The 22,678-nt window shown below is 43.0% G+C and overlaps 1 protein-coding gene across 1 annotated transcript in view; it reads right to left on the bottom strand.

Annotated features, from left to right (window-relative positions):
- The window catches only part of YRDC (yrdC N6-threonylcarbamoyltransferase domain containing), a 462,643-nt gene that overhangs the window by 99,288 nt on the left and 340,677 nt on the right, over positions 1–22,678 (bottom strand). Inside the window, exon 5 of the mRNA XM_044083593.1 lies at positions 2,260–2,402. Within this exon, the coding sequence (XP_043939528.1) occupies positions 2,260–2,402 (143 nt within the window). The remainder of the gene's footprint in view (positions 1–2,259; positions 2,403–22,678) is intronic.

Here is a 22,678-nt window from a genome sequence, read left to right as displayed (position 1 = left end):
TTAGTTTGGCACCTCTGTCTCTCATGGATTGGGGTAACATTTAAATGGCTGTCTGGCTTTGGGTTATTTGTACTTAACCCATTCACTCCACTGGAGCTCAGTAAGTTTGCAATGCAACTTCCAAATGGGTGGAAGCCTTTTGACACAATCAAATTATGTCCTCACATTTCAAACAAATGTTCATATCTCTGGAACCATAAACTCTTCAGCACATACTATTTTTACAGTGGTAATATTCTTTAGGTTTTATGCCTTAAATTGAATTGTATAAGTCATAGTTAACACAGTAACTATTACATTTGTAATATTTTGTAAACAACTCAATATCTCAGCAACCACTCAAGTTACACACACACTGTCAGCAGCATTTTATTAATTTAGCTGACAGCTTTCATATGAGGCTAAGGTGTTCTGTCTGTGTTACTTGGTTTTTGAGACATTTAGAAAAATATGACAATTATATCATAAAAAACAACAAGACAGAGGTTAAATATTAATGCATTTGAGTTTGCCACTGTGTAAGCTTTAGGATGAAATCTTTTAAAACCTTGTACATAGCATGGTTTTGGATTGATGAAAATATGAACAAACAATATTTGACGCCTAGAGGCGTCAGAAGGACTTAACTGGAGATGCACTTGGAGGTGTCATTTGGATGTAATGACTTAAGATCCAAGGGACCCGTGTTATTCATTCTTAAACTCCAAGGACTAAAAACTTCTTGAATGCCTAGCTAGGCTTATAAGGATTGGCACAGTTCAACAACCTAGTAAGTACCTATGAAACTACATGATAATCCCACAGCTTTCAAGTTTGTTGTTCATTTCCTTTGTCTTTACACATTTACCCCTCAGCTTTTACTACATTTTCTTTATTTCATCCTCGGTATATTTACCAGAAAAATAGTCCCTACTGCCACTGTGGTCAGTAAAACCCTGCCATTTCCTTTTCATTTCTCAATCAATGCCGATCTTTAATCTTCCTCTGTTCTACTTCTTATCTATTCCTAAATTTATTTTTAATCAACTTCTTACACTTTTTATACTGTGTATCCTTTCCCATCTTTCTTCATGGTTACACATGAAAAACTGCCTCGTACTACTTCAGTAATACTTAGACGCACACGTCTGCTGTTCCTCCTGTGACAGTTTGAGCATATATTATAATTAACCTTACAGGACCCTTCTTTGTTCTAGTACCTACTAACATTACAGGACCTTTGTTTATTCTAATGCTTACCATCACGGTTTTCTAGGACTAGCAAATGTAATACTTAAAACTTTTATTTCTTTATTCTTAAGTAACACTCTTCTCCTAAAACACTATTTTTTGTCTAGCGTCTACATTTGTTCCATAATTTCTGTAATGGCCGTCTACAAACTTGTGTTAGAAAGTGAATGCCTAATGGACAAATCACATCTGTATATGTTGTTCTACTTTGACATTAACTGCCACAGCAGTACAGTTATCCCTGCACTCTTGTTATGTCACATCTTAATTTATTATTTTTCTAACTCTGGTCTTACAAGACATCTTATTCAATTACATTTTCATAACCCCCATTAGTCTCCTCATTCTGATTCCAATACTTTAAACACAGAAACATACAACTGTTTTGAAGTTTTAGACATCAAAATCTTGGTGTGTGTGTGTGTGTGTGTGTGTGTGTGTGTGTGTGTGTGTGTGTGTGTGTGTGTGTGTGTGTGTGTGTGTGTGTGTGTGTGTGTGTGCATATGCATGGACAATTTGGTACAACCAATCAGTCAGCACATTTTGGGACAGAGAAAAACATGCAAACTCCACACAGCTAATAATCAGTAGGTCAGGATTTAACCCTGGAGCTGTGAACCTGAACCCCTATCCACTGAAACAACTTACTGCCAAGTTAAGAAGACTTACTCATTAAAGGCAGAGATAGTTTTAGTGCCACCTTCAGATATGATTAAATTACTTTGTGCCTTTTGAAAATAATTTTGTGGGAAACCTACAATACATCATGCTTCTACAACAACATGTGTAAACATTATTTCAGTGATATTAAACAACAAATATGATAAGTGTAATGAAAATTGAAGTCAGACAGGGTCAACAGAACCATTTAGAGTTACTGACTCTGTACTCAGTCACGGGTATAACTTGAAGTTTCACGGTAGTCCCAATGAAAAGATGGCTAACAGTTCAAATGATTTAGTCACCACTCCTTACTGAAGTTCTGTTCCAGTTCCATAAGAAAAACACCAGAAATGCACAAGCACTTACCATCCTTGCCTTATAATGTTATACTTCCCAGGAGTCGACAGGTTGACAACCGTTGACCCCAACCGACATACAGGGCTCATTACATCTCCAATAGGACCACCATCAATAACAAGCCCAAGCCGGGACCAAAGATCCTGGAATTCCTGGAAAAACACACAAGAAATGGTGTTAATGAGCTTAATTTTCATTCAATTTATATTAACAGCACATTACAGTCATTTCCATTATGTACTGGTTACATTCTTAACATATCAGGTGATGTGTGGTTGATTTATCCTATCAAACACCTGCAACATATTTTCTTTTTATTTTCAGAAGACAACATGCTTGGGGGCAGTGGCTCCGTTTCAGTGTTGCAACTAAAGACATCACATAAGCGCTCAACTTTGTACCTGCCAATTCACCTCCTTGCCAAAACCAAGCACCTTCTTGCAAATCAATGACAATAATAAAGAGTTAAGTACTCACCTCAGTAACAGGTGAAGTCTAAATATATACACTTGCTTAACTTATAGGGATCACAATAACCAAAACTATGAACCCAGGAACCTACAAGATCAGATGGAAGAGCTGCCCACCTCCAGAGGGAATGGAGGAAGGTTATTCCCATCACGAGAGTCTGTTTCAAAGATTAACAGACAAAGTAAGAAGAAAATCTATTACAGATAATTTTGACAATCCTCCACAGTGGGTCTCACGATTGGGTTGACTTTTAAACAGTAACAGTCTGGATGGAAAGATCCAGAAAGCTGCAAAAACCCAGCTAAAAGGCAGAGTATCAACGAACACCAAACTAACAAGGCCCAGCTCCCACTCTGGAAGAAGGAAAGATTGTCTGGAAAGGGACTGCCGTGAACACCAGGGCCACAGCATCCAAGCTTGTCAAGGATACAAGCAAGCAAACACTAGTTGCAAATACTATTAGAATTAGAGGGTCTTCTCATACAGCATCCTAGGCTGTGGGCAGATTGCTCAGAAGCACTGATTCATAATCAGTTGCAAGCAGTGGTCAGAGAAGGCTCTAAGGGCAAGAGAGATTAGGCTAAACACCTGGAAGTGGACTGGTGAGAAAGCACAGAAGCTCAAGGAAATACTCAGGGCTCTAGCACCTCAAGAACAGGAAATACGTGGAGTTGAGGAATAATGGCAGCTCCTCAAAACATTATATGTGAAGACTACAGAACAGCCCAAGCCAGTTATGGAAATGAGGTACAAAAGGAAAGCTAGTGGTGGAATTCTCTGCCTGACATACAAGGCCATGTCCAACCCAGAATTGATGGACATGTTCCACCTAAAAAAAAAAATCCCCAAGAGCCACACTCTCTAGGGATCTAAACCTCACCACAACGATAAATAGGACATGCTGGAGGGATTGATTCCTGTCCCAGAGACTCCCCATGCTTTGGAACAGGATTCCAATCTACATTAGGCAGAGCCCCTCACTAACACTCTTCAAAAGAAACCTTGACGAGTGGATGGGAAACAGAAAATGTACCCCGGGGATCACTGCAGTGGCTCTGTTGGACAGAGGCACAGGGAACTAATCAAAGGGGGGCAATGAAAGCCAACACATTCTGGCTAGGCTTCTAGATGCCCTCAGGCAGATAGCCTAGTACTTACCTATGAACCTATGGAATGCAAAAGTCCAGGAAATCATTAAATAAAAGGAGGAGTGTAGGGAAAGTAAGAAATAGAAAAGATGGACTAGGCTATTAGAGTAGTTGCAAAGAACAAAGAATCATAGTTACTCTTACCAGCTTCTGTAATGGGACTTAGCATATGACACAAAGAAACTCTAAGGTTGCCAAAAAAAGAAAGACAGAGAGATCATTAAACACCCTTCATAAGGGAGGCCAGCAACAACTTGCTCTCTAGTCCGCAGGAAATCAAAAGCAAACAGAAGGGGGTACTTCTGAATGGAGAATGCCCCACAGAAGCTGTACTACTCCAGTCACAGTCTAAAATGAAAGAGGAAAGGAAGCCCACCATATAAGAAATAAGAACAGCAGTAAGGTAAGCTAAAGCAGCAGGGTCAGATAAGATCATGGCAGATATGCTCAAGATGTTCTGTGTGGCAAGGTAGAAATGGCTCCAGAGGGTCCTCTTGGCAGTATGGACAGAAGGGTGTAACCCAGACTGCAGAATAAGCATACTAGAACAAAAGGAGCTACATGGTCAGTTATGAGAAGTTATGCTTTGCATAACTGACCATGTAGTAGGAGCTGTGGAAACAGTATCAGCAGAATCATAAGAGTATTTGGTTAATTGAGAAATGGATACAATTAAGGAATTAATTTGTTTTTTATCCTGTGAAGAGGGAAGGTTAACAGTTAACTTCCTTACTTTCAAAAAAAGACTACAGCAATTTTAACATGCAAGTCTGGAAATTCAAAATTTTAAAAGTTAAAGTAGCAAAAGAATAAACTTTCTAAATCTATCAAAAGCACTTCCATCCTTGTCAGAGAGGATGGGGTTAGCATAACAAGCAGAAGAAGTTTTAAATACGGAAATAACTGCTAGGTCACAGTTTTAGGATTAGAAAACAGATATTTGAAGGAAAACTCCACCCTAGAACTAAAAAATATTTTTTCACTCTATATTTCCTGACCTATTTTAACACCTCAAAAATCACTCTAAGTACTTTGTGTGTATTTTAGCCTGTTTTCTACAACATGGCTACCAATGAAGCTTGATGTATTAATGCGATCTTGTTCTTCCTCAACCTTTTCTCTCTCATATAACGCTTTGTATGGCTCATGCCAGACATACGGAAGTAACTGCGAATTCCCATGCCACTGTCATATAATAGAATTTGCGTGCGTCACTGTTATCTTCTTTATCGTCTGTAAAGGCACTGCTTCTTTTCGGTCTCTAATCACCTTCATTTATGTTTGGCTCAGACCTTGTTTTGCACTATACTTGGAAGTTATCCAGCTACAGCCATAAAATTAACTAAACTGTAAGCCTTTGTTCAGGGTTTTCTTTTGTAGTCGCAGAGGAATTGATTCTGCAAGGGTCTCTCAGTGCAGTGACAGTTTTAACACCTCGGCAGTAGTGTGGGGGTGGGGACTGTCAAACCTTGTTCTACAACCTGCACAGTGTAATGAACAGCAGCATATCAGTCACAGTACCAAGTAAAATTAACTTGTCCAAACTGTGCCAAAAAAAATCAAACAGATGCCCTTAAATCAAATAGAAACCTTTATAACATCATAATTAAGGACTTACTTATTGAGATTCTCATGTCAAACATGAAAAGAAAATCTCCACAGAAAATGCAAATAGTAATTTAGGTAAAATCACAATTTAACATTACAAACAGCTACAGCTGTGTTAAACCAGTAGTAAATAGCATATTAATTAACATAAAAATAGAACAAATGCAATATTTTTGTGTCAGAACTTCAAAGTGAAGTAGATAAACAATAGAAATAACAGGTGCTATTAAATTGCAGCTTTACATGCACGAGACAGTCGCTAGTATTCAACAGACACCAAAGAACTTCAGTTTCTCAGTACAAGTCATAAAATACTAAGTCCCATAACTGCTTAAAAGCACTATTAAGCATACAAACACTGTAGTAAGTTAAAATTCTCAGAGGACTTAGCAGCAGTAAAAAATAGCAAGTACATTAAAAAAAAAGTTAACACACATTTTTAAAATAAAACAAAGAAATCAAAAGTATCCAATAATAATGAGGAAGGGAAGTTCCCAAAAGGATCTGATCTGAATCTGGAAGCTGGAATCCATCAATGCAGGCTACACTGGAGATTCAACTATGTGATTCGACAGCTGACACTAAATGACTAACAACTGACTTCTTATGACATGGTTAGGCTTTCCATGATGGGAGGGGTTAGTTGATCACCTAATCACAGGGAGTCAAAGGAGAGAATTCTAAGCTCTGGAAATCTGCCAGTGTAGGTTTGTGCAGACACAAAACCCATATATCAGTGAGGCAGCGTGAATGATGAACAACAGGACCATGTGACATCCTTTGTTAGGACAGACAGGCAATATTCCTTCCCTTACCAGTGCATGGTTACTTAATGAAGCTGAATCGAATTGAATGAATAAAACAATGGTTGTTGTATGTTCTAGAGACAGCGTCACATAGTACAATGAAATTCTTATTTTTCAAATCCTCCAGCAACATATAAAACATAATTAACAAGAAGTAATCTAAGACAACAAATAAACAATAATATAAATACCAATACTGGCAAAAGGTATGTAAAAGAGCGCATTTGTGAAAAAAAAAGCTTGTTTACCTCCAAATGTGAACCAACCTACAACACTGGAGGGAGTGGTAGTACGAGAGTTTTATTTAATAGTCTAATAGCGTGAGGTATAAAATTGTCCATCTTTTAACCTGGTTATTCTGGCCACCATGTTTTTATAACGCCTCCCTGATTTTGGCAGTAAACAGTTTGTGTTGTGGGTGTACAGAGGTTAACATGGTCACCTCACAGCAAGAGGTTCTCCGGTTCGATTATCGACTGGGGTGCCTTTTATGTGGAGTCTGCATGTCCTCCTTGCGTTCATGTAGGTCTCCTCCGGGTGCTCCAATTTCCTCCCACATTCCAAAGACATGTGTCTGGAGTATTTCTCCACGGGCCTCCGCTGAAAATAGGCTCTGTCCAAGTCAGACTTTCCTGGTCAACAAATGATAAATTAATGTTTTGAGACCTCATAAAACCTCTTGGTGTAGATATCCTCCAATGCAGGGAGTGTATTTCCAGTGACGTTTTGCTCAGTTTTTATTACTCGCTGACTCCTGAACCATACTGTAAAAGAGAATGCTCTCAATTGTACATCTGCAGAAGTTGACTAGGATGGTGTTGGGCATGCTAAACTTGATCAGCCTTCTCAGAAAATACAGCTGCTGCCAGCTTTTCCCTACTAGGTCTGTGATGTTACGGGTCCAGGTAAGGTCCTCAGAGATGGTAAAACCAAGGAATTTGAATGCAGCCAGTCTTTCCACCTTAGACTCACCAATATATATAATGATAAGTACTGCCCTCTAATCCTCCATTTAACAATGATCATCGCTTTTATTTTGCTAGTATTAAGAGAGATGTTCTGACACCACTTTACAAGGTTGTCCACTTCCCTCCTATACACTGACTCATCACCCCTGGAGATCAGATCAATGGCTGTTGTATCATCTGCAAATTTGACAATACTGGAGTCATGTTGAGAAGCAACACAATCATAAGTGAAGAGGGTGTAACAGCATTGTACTCAGCAAACAGCCTTGTGGAATTCCTGTATTTATTACTATTGTTTTAGAAATGTTATTCCCAGCCTGACTGACTGTGGTCTGCCTATTAAAAAATCCAAGATCTAATTGCAAAGAATTGATGGCACACCCAGTACGGACTGCTTATTAATAAGCAATGTTGGTATCATAGTATTGAAGGTCGAACTATAAGCAATAAACAGCAATTGGGCATAGCAGTCCTTATTCTCCAAATGCAAGCAACCTACACCCCCCAACACAACCCAAATGACACACAGCCCACAGACTCGGTGTGCCACTCAACCACAACCAATAAGGCAAAACAACGTACCCAAATCACTAGTCATAGGTAACTCTATAGTCAGGCACACTGATGTCCCACTCACCAGGCTGAAGAAGGAGAAGGTTACTGTCAGCTGCCTGTCAGGTGCCAGTATCCGCCACATAACCCACACACTCAGGTCACTCCACAACAAGTGCAAACATGACTCCGTTATTGTCCATGTTGGTGTGAACGACCTGAGACGTACCTCCCTGGACTACATGAAGAGAGACATGGAAGAGATCTCTCATCTTGTAGCCCAAGCAGGTATGACCCTAGCCCTGAGTAGCATTCTACCATCACCCAGAATGATGCCGCAGTAAAAGGACAGAATGATTGACATCAACAATTGGCTAAGCTTCTGGTGCCATTCTAAAGGGATCCAGTATCTGTCTGCCTGGGTTAACAGACCACGATGCTTTGCCAGAGATGGCCTGCACCTGCCACCCCTGGGATTCCAGATACTGGCTAAGGTTCATGCCGCCCCTATAGTGCCTTTTTTAGGCAAGGTTCAAATGACAAATTCACCACCGTAACAGGAACAGGCGAGCAAAAACTGAGGGTGATGCTACTCAATGCTAGAAGTCTAAATCTCAAAGTGCACTCACTCAAGGCACTCCTTAAAATGGAGAACATCAATATCTGTGCAGTTATTGAGACCTGGTTCAAGGCTCCAGAGAGCACCCCTGCACTACCAGGCTATAACTCATGCCACACTTTTCGGCCATGTAACCTGGACCGGAACACCAAAGGTGGAGGTGTGTCCATATTCATTAAGGAGATCCACACCTCCAGGCTAGTTGCTCAGTATAATGCAGCCGAGGTTATCCAAGTGCAACTAACTCTGGGCAAAACTGCAATCCAAATTGTAGCTTGCTACAGATCACCCACCATGCCCCAGGATTCCCATTCCTCTTTTCTTGATGTACTGGAAAATATTAGGGTTCAAACACCCTAATAATCGGCGATTTCAGCTACCCCACCATTAACTGGGAAAACTCCTCATGTACCAACTCCTTCGCTCAACGCTTTCTGGAATTCATAAACTCCAATGCCCTGGATCAACTTATCCACACCCCCACCAGGGGCAACAATATCCTAGATCTAGTCATTACCAACATGAGTGACAGGTGTTCCACACCTGAAGTCGACGTCTCATTGATCCAATCCAACCATAAGCTAATTACCCTAGATATCCACATCCTGCCCCCAGCCCCTATTAAGGAAACTATGGTAAAAAAAATTATCCAAAGCCAACTTCATACTTAAGACAAAAGTGGTGAACTTCATGACACCCATGCAGATGGACAATATAGTTACAACTACTGAATCCTACATAATTGCACTTTATAAGCACTTACATGAATTCATGTATCGTGCTATCCCAAACAGAACCAAGACGCTATCCTCCAAAAAAAGGACGCCAATCTGGTGGTCCCCTGCCATAAATAAACTGTACAACAGATGGAAGAAACTGTTGCAAAAGAGAGTAAAATCCACGAGTGGAGGATCTCCCTGGTCAGCTTCAGTAAGAAGCTGCGATCTCTGATAAAATCCCCCAAAGCTAGTTATGAAAACAAAATCGCCACTGATTCTAAAGACAACCACAAAGCATTCTATAGCTATGTCAAGAATCTCAATGACAACACTCAGATCTGCTCTGAGTTACAGCACAATGGCACTAAATATACAAACCCAACTGATATTGCCAACATCCTGGCAGATGGGTTCAGTGCTAACTTTATCCCCCTCTCACCCCCTAAAGAGTCCATCTCTATACCGGAAGAATGCAAAGTTCCTGTAATCACGGCTGCACAGGTAAAAACCACACTCTCCAAAGCCAAGAACACAGCATCCATGGGACCAGACAACATCCCAGGCTGTGTTCTACATGAACTACAGAACGAACTGGCACCCCACCTAAGTACCATGTTCAATCATAGCCTCACCTCAGGCTTTGTGCCTGCTGAATGGCACACAGCAACGGTTATCCCACTCCACAAGGGGGGTAGCCACCACGGACCCCAGGAACTACCGCCCCATTAGCCTGATGAGCCTGGTCTGCAAGGCCATGCAAAGTATCATCATGGAACTTATAAACAAAGACATTGGTAATCTCCAAACTCTGGACCCCACCCAGTTCGGGTTTGTAAAAGGCAGATCATGTCTCCTAAACCTGACAGACTTCTTTGAAACAGTCACCAAAACCGTAGACAAGGGTAAGGTGGTTCACACAGCCTATCTATACCTTGCCAATGCTTTCAACACCATCCAACACTCTGGAATTAGATAAACTCACTAAACTAGGTATAAATCCCTATGTCACAAGATGGGTTGCCAACTGGCTCACTGACAGAACCCACACTGTGAAAGTAGCAGACTCCAAATCTGACTTCAGACCAGTGACAAGTGGAGTACCACAGGGTTCAGTCCTGGGACCTCTCCTGTTTGGTATCTACTTCTCTGAAGTACAGGCTAACATAGAAGGTCTTTGGCTAATGAAGTTCGCAGATGACTGCAAACTAGGAGCCATAATCGAAACTCCTAACGATGTGGACATCCTACAAAAGGGCCTCACTGAGACAGATGCCTGGTGTCAAAGCCATGGCCTCAAGCTCAATCCCAAAAAGTGCATTGTCATCCCCTTTGGTAAAAACTCTGTACCCATGAACTACAACATAGACAGTAGTATACTTAACACCGAAAGTGTGATAAGAGACCTTAGGATACAGGTGGACAGTAGTCTCTCCTTTGATAATTATATTGCCACAGTAGTCAGGAAATCCTTCTACGTGGCACACCTCATCACAAAAGGTTTCTCATCCAGAAAAAAAGAGGTAACTGTTCCCCTCTACCCATCACTCATTAGACCCATTACAGAGTACAACGTCCCTTTTGGTATGCACCTCACAAGACATCTACAACAACAGGAAAGGCTGAAGAAATACCTCACAAAGAGGATTACCGGCCTCAAACAGATGCCCTACACAGACCATCTCAAAAAACTCCAGCTTTACTCCGTCGCATATCGCCTACTCACAGGTGATCGCTGCCTAACATACAAAGCTATGTCAAACCCAGAGCTGTTGGACATGCTCCACTTAAAGAAACCCCAATCCCTCCAAGCTACACTCTCTAAGGACCTAAACCTTGTCACCACAATGAACAGGCCCTAGGGCTGATAGCCTAGTACCAACCTATGAAGAAAATGCTGGAGGGATAGATTCCTGCCCTATTGACTTCCCATACTCTGGAATAAACTACCTGTTTATATCAAACAAAGCTCCTCACTAGCACTCTTCAAGAAAAATCTTGACTGGATGGGAAATAGGAAATTCACCCCGGGAATCACCTCTGTGGCTCTGCTCGACAGTGGCACAGGAAAAAAAATTTCTTGGGTGGCAAAAGCCAGGGTACCTTTTTGGCTTGGCTTGTATAGGCCCCAGGGCCGATAGCTTAGTACCTACCTATGAACCAAATGCATAAGAACTGTACACATTGTTATACAGACTACTTCCTCTATCAGCCTATTCGGCCTGTATACAAACCTGAAGAGGATTCATTGCATCAGGTATAACTGACTGAATATGACTCGTATTGATTCTCGCAAAGCAATTCAAGAAGTTTGCTTTACCCTTTCGCAGCAGTGGAATGATAGTGGTTGCCAAGTGGGAATTGTAGCTCATGCAAGGGAGAGATTAAACATCAGGCAGAACATCAGCAAGCAATGAAGCACAGGTTTTGGACCATCTGCCTTCCGGGACTTTATCCTCCTCAAGGACTTTGCTACACTTGCTGGTGATATTGTGAAAGTGGTGATGCCTCCTCTCCAACTCTCTCTCTTATGGCAGTACCCATAACCAATTACATAAGAATAGATATTTAATGTTACAGATTTGCCAATTATTTCCTTGCGTATCATCAGCTCTGTGGCATACATGGTTAAAGACCTGAGTATGACACAGATGAATCAAGTCTGATTAGTGGCTAAGATACTGAAGGAGCTAAAGATGTGGAGGACATGAAAAGCGACAGGGCAATGCCCGCTCACTCCATGAGGAATGCTAGGAGCATGCCAAGGTCACAGACTTGGGTGTTAAAAATCACAGCTGTAACATATAGTAATTGCCATGCTAGATGGGTGGGCACTGAAGAGGCATGTCACTATGTGGGAGGACTTCCTCTCTGTTCCACTGCATGCCCACCTAAATATGTAATCCAATAAGATGTGGGGACTGGTTGGTTATGGCACAGAAAAATCATGCCATCATATGAGCTGTGTAAATGATGCTTTAGCCTCCCTACCCTCCCCATGCCATCCCAGGGGCTGGTGGACATAATCAGTGAGATTAAGATGGTTGGATGTCCAGCAGATAGCAGGAAGGTGGTGTTTATCTGCAGATGGCTAGCTGTCATGTAAAGGAACTCAAAAGCTGACAAACGTTTTCCTTATGTGACAGTGTTGGATTCCTCAGCAACGTCAAGACAATAAGTATTACACTCTCCATCCTCCCATAAGAGCGGCTGTTACCTCTTCAAAGACTGATACAAGATTCAGAAAGCAAGATCTTCCCTTGACAAACCTATACTGGTCCACATCTAACAGAAACTGGGCCTCTGTCATTATGATGTCGACTCTCTTCATGATTTTAAATAGACACATTGGGTTTGTCAAAATCCCCCACCCTTATGAAATGATACCACTACAGCATGTTGCCAGAGGTTAGGAAAAGTACAGTTTTGTACCTACCATAAATGTAGATGTCCGAGAGGTATGCATCTGCAGTCCTAACATATGGGTTGTCCTGCCTCAGGCAGCCCTTCGGTCGGCCGGATTCCAAAGTCTGGGTCTGGCCTCGGCTGATGTCGCACTTCACCCAACGTCATAGCTGCTGTGTATTGGGTATAAAGGCATCAGCCGACGCCATTTTCCTCAGTGTTTCTTGCCCCCAGATGCCAGGTGCCCTCTAGGAAGGCTAAATTTGGATAAATGCAAATGATTCCAAATAGTAGAGAGCAAACAATATAAGCATGTATATACATATATACAAACAAATACACCATAATAGATTCCCCCAGCTAGCTACAAGATGGGCAAATACCCTAGGAGTACCACAGAGGGAAGGAGGGGAGTCTGACTGCAGATGCATACCTCTCGGACATCTACATTTATGGTAGGTACAAAACTGTACTATGTCCTTCAAGGATGCATCTGCAGTCCTAACATATGGGTAGAATACCATAGCCAAACTGGGGGAAAAGGCACTGAGATAATGATGGTGTAGTTAAGATCCCTTGCAAAACAGCAGTTGCAAAACCTGCTCGGGATCTGGAGTATAAAGGAAGATTATAATGCTTGGCAAATGTATGCACGGAGCTCCAAGTAGCAGCTTCTAAAATGTCTTTGGTAGCCACTCCTCGTAGGAAAGCTGTAGTAGTGGCTGTAGCCCTTGTGGAGTGAGGCCTGATGTTTTCTGGAGTTGTCTTTCCATGAAAAGAATAACAAAATCTAATGCAATTCCCTATCCATTTTGAGATTGTCTGTTTTGAAATTGCCTTTCCTTCCATTCCTGTTGCATATGCTACCAGAAGCTGGTCAGTTTTTCTGTTGGTCTTAGTTCTGTCCAGATAGTAGCGTAATTGCCTGTGCACATCCAAGGTATGTAGTAGTCTTTCCCCCCTGTTCTGTGGGTTGGGGAATTGCTTGGTTCAATGATACTCTGGAGACCACTTTTGGCATAAAAGTAGGGTTAGTTCTCAAGGACACTCTATCCTGATGGAAGATAAGGAAGGGCTGTACTGCCATTAATGCCTGTAATTCAGAAACCCTTCTTGCTGAAGTGATTGCAAGCAGGAAAGCAGTTTTCCAAGATAAGAACTGTAATTCTGCTGTTGCTGCTGGTTCAAAAGGGAGAAGTGTTAACTTTTCCAGCACAAAGTTAAGGTCCCATGTAGGCAAAGGTGGCTTCCTTGGAGGCTTTACATTTTTAATTCCTCTCAGAAACTGCCTGAGTAGAGGATGAGAGAAGACTGGAGGATCCATGTTGTATTCTGCTGAAATTGCTGATGCATGAATCTTAATGGAGGAGTAAGACAGGCCATTGTGGAAAAGTTCTGCTAAGTACTCCAGGATGTTAGCTATGTTTGCTAATGATACATTTTTCTCCTTTTGCTGCACTCCAAATGAGGTATCTTTTCCATTTGGCTGAATAAGTCTTCCTTGTGGAGGGTCTGCGAGCCTCCAGGATAATGTCCTTAACCCTCTGAGATAAATCTGGGTTATTTTGTTTTATGTAATATTCCAAGCAGCTAGCTGTAGTGTTTTCAAGTTTGGATGTAGGATCTTGTAGTTGTTCTGTGTTAGAAGTAAAGGACATAGAGGTAGAGGCCATGCGTGTGTCCGTGACATACTCCTCAGTAGCGGGTACCAATGCTGCCTCGGCCAGTCTGGAGCTATCAGGATTATCCTTGGGTGATCTTCTTTGATCTTCAGTAGCACTTTGTGCATCAAAGGAAGAGGTGGGAATGCATATGCTGTCAGGTTTTCCCAACTGAAGGATAGGGAGTCCACCTTCCAAGCAAGTGGGTGGTATGTCCTTGTGCAGAATTTCCTCAATTGGTGGTTGTGTGGGGATGCGAACAGGTCTATTTCTGGTAGTCCCCATTTCTTTGTAATGGTTTTGAAGATGTCTGGATGCAGCATCCATTCGGGCATCCGTGGTAGTTCTGCTTAAGGTGTCTGCTAGTGAATTTTCTTTTCCTGGCACAAATTTGGCCTGGAGTTGAATGTTGAGGTTCAGAGCCACATTCCACAGGTCCATTGCCATCCGGCATAGAGGATATGAGTGTGTACCTCCCTGTTTGTTGATATACCACATGACTGTGGTGTTGTCCGTCCTTATCAGCAAGTGACCCTGTTGAAGAAAAGGTCTGAATGTCTGGATTGCCTGTTTCACTGCCAGCATCTCCTTTTGATTTATGTGTAGATTCAGCTGGTCTTGTGTCCATAGGCCTTGTATGCACTTGTCCACCATGTGTGCCCCCCAGCCTAGGTCTGAGGCGTTCGTGGTGATAGTCTGGCTTGGATGAGGTTTGTGGAAAGGCAGTCCTCTGTTTAACTGACAGGCCTGAGCCCACCACAGGAATTCTTGTTTCAGGCATGGAATTACTGGAATCTGGGCTTCTAGACTGTGCTTGTGTTGAGACCATACATTCCTTAGGTACCATTGCAACTTTCTCATATGCAGCCTGGCATGCGGAATCAATATTATGCAGGATGCCATGTAACCCAGGGCTTGCAGGACTTTTCTTGCTGTAAGCTGGATCTGTGTTGTTAATGCCATGAAATAGAGTGGTAGTTGCTTTTGTTTTTCTGCTGTGAGAAATGCCATCTGAATTGATGTGTCCAGCTCTGCACCCAAGAATGTTATCCTTTGGGATGGTACCAGCCTTGACTTTTTCATGTTGACTGTGTATCCCAGGGCTTGCAGCAGTTGTATAACCTTTTCCAAATCTTTTGTTAATTTGGTCTTGTTGTCCGCTTGTATTAGGCAGTCGTCCAGGTATGGATAAATCTGAATTCCCTGAAGCCTGCAATGAGCAATTACTGATGCCAGGCATTTCGTGAATACTCTGGGCGCAGTGGATAAGCCAAAGGGCAATGCTGAGAATTGATAATGCTCTGATCCTGCAAGAAATCTGAGGTATCTTCTGCAATCTGGTCGTATAGGGACGTGCAGGTATGCCTCCTTGAGATCTAGAGTCACCAGCCAAGACTCCTTGCCCAGCATGGGAAGAAGTTGCTGTAGGGTCAGCATTTTGAATTTTGGAACAATGAGATATGTGTTCAGAGCGGACAGGTCGAGAATAGGCCTCCATTGATTTTCTTTCCTTGGTACCAGGAAAAGTCTGGAGTAAAATCCTTGCCCTTGTTCCATAGGCGGTACCTTTTCTATAGCTCTCATCCTTAGTAGGTGGTTGATTTGTCCTAGAGCGTTTGTTTTTTGGTTTGGTGGTAGGTTTGGCATTCCTCTCTTTTTTGGTAGAGTGTAGAAGTGAAACCTGTAGCCTTTGTCTATAAAATCCATTTGTCTCCTGTAATTTAATGCCAGTTTACAGAAAATAAGGCTAGCTTTCCACCCAAGGGTGCTTCCAGTTGTTCCCTGGTAGGCGGTATCAGAGCCAAGTCATTGTGTCTGTCCTGTGGAAGTGGTCGTAGATGAATCTGTGGTAGTACTTCTCTGGTTGTTAGGCTGCCACTGACGTCCCCTGTAGGCACCTCTGGATTGACCTCTGCCTCTTGGGCGCCTATTTCTGCCTCTCTGTGCTCTGTAGGTGTCCAGAAAGGACCAATTCTTCGAAGGCCAATTTCTACTAAACCTCGGAGGTTGGACCTGTAAGAAATCTTTGACTGTTTGGACAGATTTTGCTTTTTCTTCCACCTTCTTTAGCACTTGCTGTGCAGGGGAGCCAAACAAACTTTGTTTCTCCATAGGAGCATCTAGGAGCTTTGACTTAACATGGTCTGGTAAGGATTGCTCTTTTAACCAGGCGTGCCTTTTAATCACTGTTCCAGTCATAGCTGATCTAAAGGAAGCCTCCAGTGCATCATAGTCGCATTTTAAGGAATGATTACTGACCTGCTGAATGTTATGTACCAAATCCTGAAGGGACTTATGGTCTATAGGTTCAGGAGAGGACAGTTTTTTATTTAGCTGGTCTAACAAAAATTCCTGATACTGAATCATGTGGAATTGACAGTTTAAGGCCCTGGCCGAAAGAGTAGCAGAAGTATAAACTTTTTTACCCCATCTCTCTAATGCTCTAGATTCTCTTTCAGAGGGGAGGGGTTTTTTGGCAGAGGCAGCTGCTACAGCTTTGGGGCCCTGTGAAATGGTTTCAGGGTCTGCAATAGGAGCCTTATACAAGTGAAAGTGTGTGTCCGGGACCCTGTAATATCTGTCGGGCTTGGCAGGGGCCAGAGGAAGAGAGTCAGGGACAGTACAGGCATCATTATATGCATCATCAACAACTGTTAGTACTGGAGGAATGGCTAAAGGCCTATGCTGTGGTAAATGTAAAAAGGTCCTTAGCCTTTTCCTTGAATCTGAAAAATCCTGGCCCTGCCATTGAAAATGCTCTCATAGCATGTAAGGTTTCCCCAAAAGAAAATTCTTCAGGAGGAGAGGCAGAAGGAATGGAGTCTTCTGCATCAGAATCCTCATAAGGAGAATATGGGCCTTCTGGAGGGTCTGAGTTTTCTGAATCATCCGAGGAATAGTCTGTAGAAACAGGATCCGGGGGCTCAGTTCTAGGCCTCTTCTCTGGAGGGGGTTGAGAGGCCCTGTCTGGGTGAGGTTGGGATCCCCTGATCAAAGAAATGAGATCCTCAGCCAGGCTGAGCATTTGGGAACTAGAGGTAGGCCTGTGTGAGGGGTTTTAGCAGGCAAGGCCTTAGAAGATTTAGCTGCTTTAGCCCTAGAAAAGCCTTGATAGACATAGATGTAGGGGCCTAGCAGCTCCACGCAGGAGTAGATATGTCTAAAGGAATAGTATCTGATAAGTCCTGGGTGCCTGCTACAGCAGGGGAAATTTCAGTAGCAGATTCAGCCATGCTCTGTGAGGCCTCGGCTATCGGAGGCATGCTTTCGCAAGGAAGAACCGAGGACTCGGTTTCAGCGAAACAGAGACACTCGGTTGGCTTAACCGTGGTTTCAGCGAAACCGCGGACCGCGAGTGTCGGTCCTTTTCCTTACGCTTTTTAGCTAATTGTGACGTCGGAGTCTCCGACGGCATTTTGTAAGCAAAAGCGGGACCAAAAAACTCCTCTGCAAACTCCGACCAACGTCTAAGTGTCTGTCGGTTGAAGGAAGCACAGGCTAGACAAGCTGATACGTCGTGGTCTGGGCCTAAGCAAGGAAGGCAGTAAGAGTGGAAATCCTTATGAGGTATTTGTTTCCCACAAGTTAAACAATTATTAACTTTTTCTGACATCAGCTGAGGCAAGAAAGAGTCCCCAACGGGGTACTTAGCTTTTTAGAAGTCTTCGGTAGTAGAAATCTCTGGATCTGACCGACCGGCACTTGCGAACAGCTTCTGCTTCGGGCACCACGCGGCAAGAAAGACTGAGGAAAATGGCGTCGGCTGATGCCTTTATACCCAATACACAGCAGCTATGACGTCGGGTGAAGTGCGACATCAGCCGAGGCCAGACCCAGACTTTGGAATCCGGCCAACCGAAGGGCTGCCTGAGGCAGGACAACCCATATGTTAGGACTGTAGATGCATCCTTGAAGGACATCTACCCACATGCTAACATTTAACGAGTGATATGGGGTTAATCAAGAGGTTTTCACTTCTTCTGTATAAGAAAAGTACAGTTTTGTACCTACCATAAATGTAGATGTTCGAAGATCCACATTGCTGCAGTCCTGACTATTGGGTAGTCCGCTGTCCCAGTCGGCCCGAATACCAAAGTATAAGGCTGACGTCGGTCAGAGGCGCATTAGACTGGCGCCAGTGCCAGAGTACAAATGCGCATGACCGACGTCATTTCCTCAGTCTTTTCTTGCCCCAGATGTCAGAAGACCCTAAGAAAATAAGGCCAAACCAAAAAACAACAACACACCAAACACCCCTGTACCAACTATATACAATATATACAAAGTAAGAAAGGTACAACAATCCCACCCACACAACCACCCCTAAACAAAGAGGGGAAGGAGGGAGGGAAAATTGGACTGCAGCAATGTGGATCTTCGAACATCTACATTTATGGTAGGTACAAAACTGTACTATGTTCTTCATCTCACATTGCTGCAGTCCTGACTATTGGGTAGAATCCCAAAGCAGAGGTAAGGGAGGATGGCAAATCACAAAGAAGCAGGAGCTGACAACATGCCCTGTAAAATAGCAGTGGCAAAAAGTACAGTTTTGTACCTACCATAAATGTAGATGTTCGAAGATCCACATTGCTGCAGTCCTGACTATTGGGTAGTCCGCTGTCCCAGTCGGCCCGAATACCAAAGTATAAGGCTGACGTCGGTCAGAGGCGCATTAGACTGACGTCAGTACGTCAGAGTACAAATGCGCATGACCGACGTCATTTCCTCAGTCTTTTCTTGCCCCAGATGTCAGAAGACCCTAAGAAAAAAGGCCAAACCAAAACAACAACACACCAAACACCTGTACCAACTATATATACAATATATACAAAGTAAGAAAGGTACAACAATCCCACCCACACAACCACCCCTAAACACAGAGGGAAGGAGGAGGGATTGGACTGCAGCAATGTGGATCTTGAACATCTACATTTATGGTAGGTACAAAACTGTACTATGTTCTTCATCTCACATTGCTGCAGTCCTGACTATTGGGTAGAATCCCAAAGCAGAGGTAAGGGAGGATGGCAAATCACAAAGAAGCAGGAGCTGACAACATGCCCTGTAAAATAGCAGTGGCAAAACCAGCCCTAGATTTAGAGTAGAGAGGAAGGTGGTAATGCTTAGAGAATGTATGCACTGAACTCCAAGTAGCTGCCTCTAAAATATCCTTAGTTGCCACCCCCCTTAGAAATGCTGTAGAAGTGGCAGTAGCCCTAGTGGAATGAGGTCTAATCCCAGCTGGAATCTCTTTGCCATGATGGGAGTAACAGAAAGCAATGCAAAACCCAATCCACTTAGAAATAGTTTGTTTTGACACAGGCTTGCCCTGAGAACACAAAGCAAAAGAAACAAACAACTGCTGAGACTTTCCTGAAATCCTTAGTCCTGCTCAAATAATAACGCAACTGCCTGTGTACATCTAAAGTATGCAAAATCTTTTCCCCCTTATTTTGGGGATCTGCATAAAAAGTAGGCAAATGAATAGTCTGGTTTAAAGACACACTAGAAACCACTTTAGGCATAAAAGAAGGATTAGTACGTAAAGATACCCTATCCTTATGGAAAATCAAGAAAGGCTCAACTGCCATAAGGGCCTGCAATTCAGACACCCTTCTTGCAGAGGTAATGGCCAACAAAAATGCAGTCTTCCATGACAAATATTTCAATTCAGCAGTAGCTGCAGGCTCAAAAGGTTGTAGAGTGAGTTTCTCCAACACAAAATTGAGGTCCCAAGCAGGAGTAGGAGCTCTACGTGGGGGTCTCATATTCTTTGCCCCTCTAAGAAATTGCTTGAACAAAGGATGAGAAAACAATGGTGGGTCACAATCATAGTGAGCTGAAATTGCTGCAGCATGAATCTTAATGGAAGAGAAAGACAAACCTTTGTCCAATAACTCAGTAAGATATTGAAGAGCCACACTCAAATTTGGCTCTGAAACATCCAAATCCTTTGCTGCACACCAAAACAAAAATCTCTTCCATTTTCCTGCGTACACTTTCCTTGTACTAGGTCTTCTGGCTTCCATAATCACATTCAAAACTTGTTGAGGAAGCTGAGACCTGCTATGGCTCAAAACAGAATATGCCAGGCTGTTAGATGAAGAGAGTGAAGCTTGACATTGAGTAGATGCCCGTCCTTCTGAGACAATAGGTGTGGAATCAAAGGTAAGGGCCAAGGAGGCTTCCTTACCAGACTCCTCAGTAATGGATACCAATGCTGCCGAGGCCAATCTGGAGCTATTAAAATCATCCTTGGCTTGTCTTGTCTGACCTTCAGGAGTACCTTTGGGAGAAGAGGCAGAGGTGGAAAGGCATACACATGAAGATTTTTCCAACTGAAAGAAAGAGCATCCACTTTCCAGGCTGTGTGATGAAACCTTTTTGTGCAAAACTTTGGCAGCTGGTGGTTTAGTGGAGAAGCGAACAGATCTATGTCTGGAGTTCCCCAGGACACTGTCAATGTCTGAAATACATGAAGATCCAGTTTCCACTCGTGGGGATCCATGATTTGCCTGCTTAACACATCTGCTAAGGAGTTCTGTGCTCCTGGCAGAAACCTTGCTTGAAGATTTAGTTGCAAACTGAGAGCAGTCTCCCACAAAATCATTGCTTGCCGGCATAGAGGATAAGAATGTGTGCCCCCTTGCTTGTTGATGTACCACATGACAGTTGTGTTGTCTGTCAGAATCAACACCTGTCCTGGAAGAAGTAAATCCTTGAAGGCCATTAATGCAAACTGGACTGCCAACATCTCCTTCATGTTGATATGTAGATGCTGTAGTCTGGCAGGCCACTTGTCTTGTATCCACTTTCCATTCAGATGAGCTCCCCAAGCTGTGTCTGAGGCATCTGTCGTTAAAATCTGACTCGCCTCTGGCCGGGTCACAGAGAGTCCCTTGTTTAGGTGACATTCCTGAGCCCACCACAAAAATTCCTTTTGAATGCAAGGTATTATTGGAATGACAGTGTCCAAATCCTGGCAGTGCTGTGTCCATAAATTTTTGAGATACCATTGCAGCTTCCTCATATGCAGTTTGGCATTGGGAAGCACCAGAATACAAGATGCCATGAACCCTAAGGCTTGAAGGACTGTCCTTGCAGTCAGCCCGGACTGATGAGATAGTTGATGGAAGTAAAGAGAAAGATTCTTTTGTTTGTCCGGGGTTAAAAAGGCCATCTGGGTTGCTGTATTCAGTCTCACACCCAGAAAGCACATGTCTTGAGAGGGTACTAGACTGGACTTTATTTCGTTCACAGAATACCCTAGGCATCTTAGCACTGCTATCACATATTCCAAATGCTGAAGAAGCACATCCCTTTCTTGAGCCAGAATCAGGCAGTCGTCCAAATAAGGATAGATTTGTATTCCTTTTAGCCTGAAGAAAGCTATCACTGGAGCCAGAACTTTGTGAATACTCTGGGCAGTAGATATGCCTAAGGGCAATGCAGAGAAATGATAATGAAAATTTCCAGCTCAGCAGATACTTCCTGCAAACCAGTCTGATAGGAACATGAAGGTAAGCTTCCTTGAGATCCAAAGTTACCATCCAGTGATCTTTGCCCAGCAGAGGTAAAAGCTGTTGTAACGTCAACATTTTGAACTTGGGAATGTCCAGATAAGTGTTGAGGATAGATAAATCCAAAATTGGTCTCCACGTGTTCCCCTTTTTTGGTACTAGGAACAGGCGTGAATAAAATCCTAGGCCCCTTTCTGGCACAGGAACCGGTTGAATGGCCCCTATTTGGAGCAACAGAGAAATTTGTTTGTACGCCTCTTTTCTTTGTTGAGGAGGAATGTCTGGTATGCCTTTGAAAGGAGGCAAGGTATGGAAATAAAACCTGTAACCGTGGTAAATGATATCCAATACCCATCTGTCTTGGGTAATTAAACTCCAGTTTTCTCTGAAAAGTGCCAACCTTCCTCCCAAAGGTGCTGCCAGCTGAGAAGAATCTGTCAGCTGAAAAGGCAGGTCATTGGGTCTGCTTACGAAAGGACTGACCCCTGCCCTCACCAGAAGACTGAGCAGGTGAACTCCCTGTTCTAGGCCTAAAAGAACCCTGAGCTCTGCCCCTACCACGTCTAGACCTACCCCTAGACTGGGAATCATAAGCAGGATATGTCCACCCTGTAGTAGGCCAATTTCTACTAAACTTCGGAGGCTGAACCTGCAAAAAATCTTTAACAGTCTGCATAGACTTAGCCTTGTCTTCCATTTTCTTTAGAACTGCTTCCACAGGCGAACCAAACAACACATCAGATTGTAAAGGAGCATCCAAAATCCTTGTCTTAACATGCTCAGCCAAATTCTGATCCCTCAGCCAGGCGTGCCTGCGAAGAACAGAACCCGTAGCAGCCACCCTTCAAGAGGCCTGTACAGCATCAAAACCACATTGCAAAGAATGCTTACCCACCTGTTCAGAAACATGAACCAAATCCTGCAACTCTTTACACTCAATACCTTCCGCCA

Source organism: Protopterus annectens, chromosome 1.part1, assembly GCF_019279795.1.
Source record: "Protopterus annectens isolate FY-2018-M chromosome 1.part1, PAN1.0, whole genome shotgun sequence".
In the NCBI taxonomy this organism is placed as follows: domain Eukaryota; kingdom Metazoa; phylum Chordata; order Ceratodontiformes; family Protopteridae; genus Protopterus; species Protopterus annectens.
Note: the sequence above shows the minus strand (reverse complement) of the source record. Positions and strands in the feature narration are given on the sequence as shown.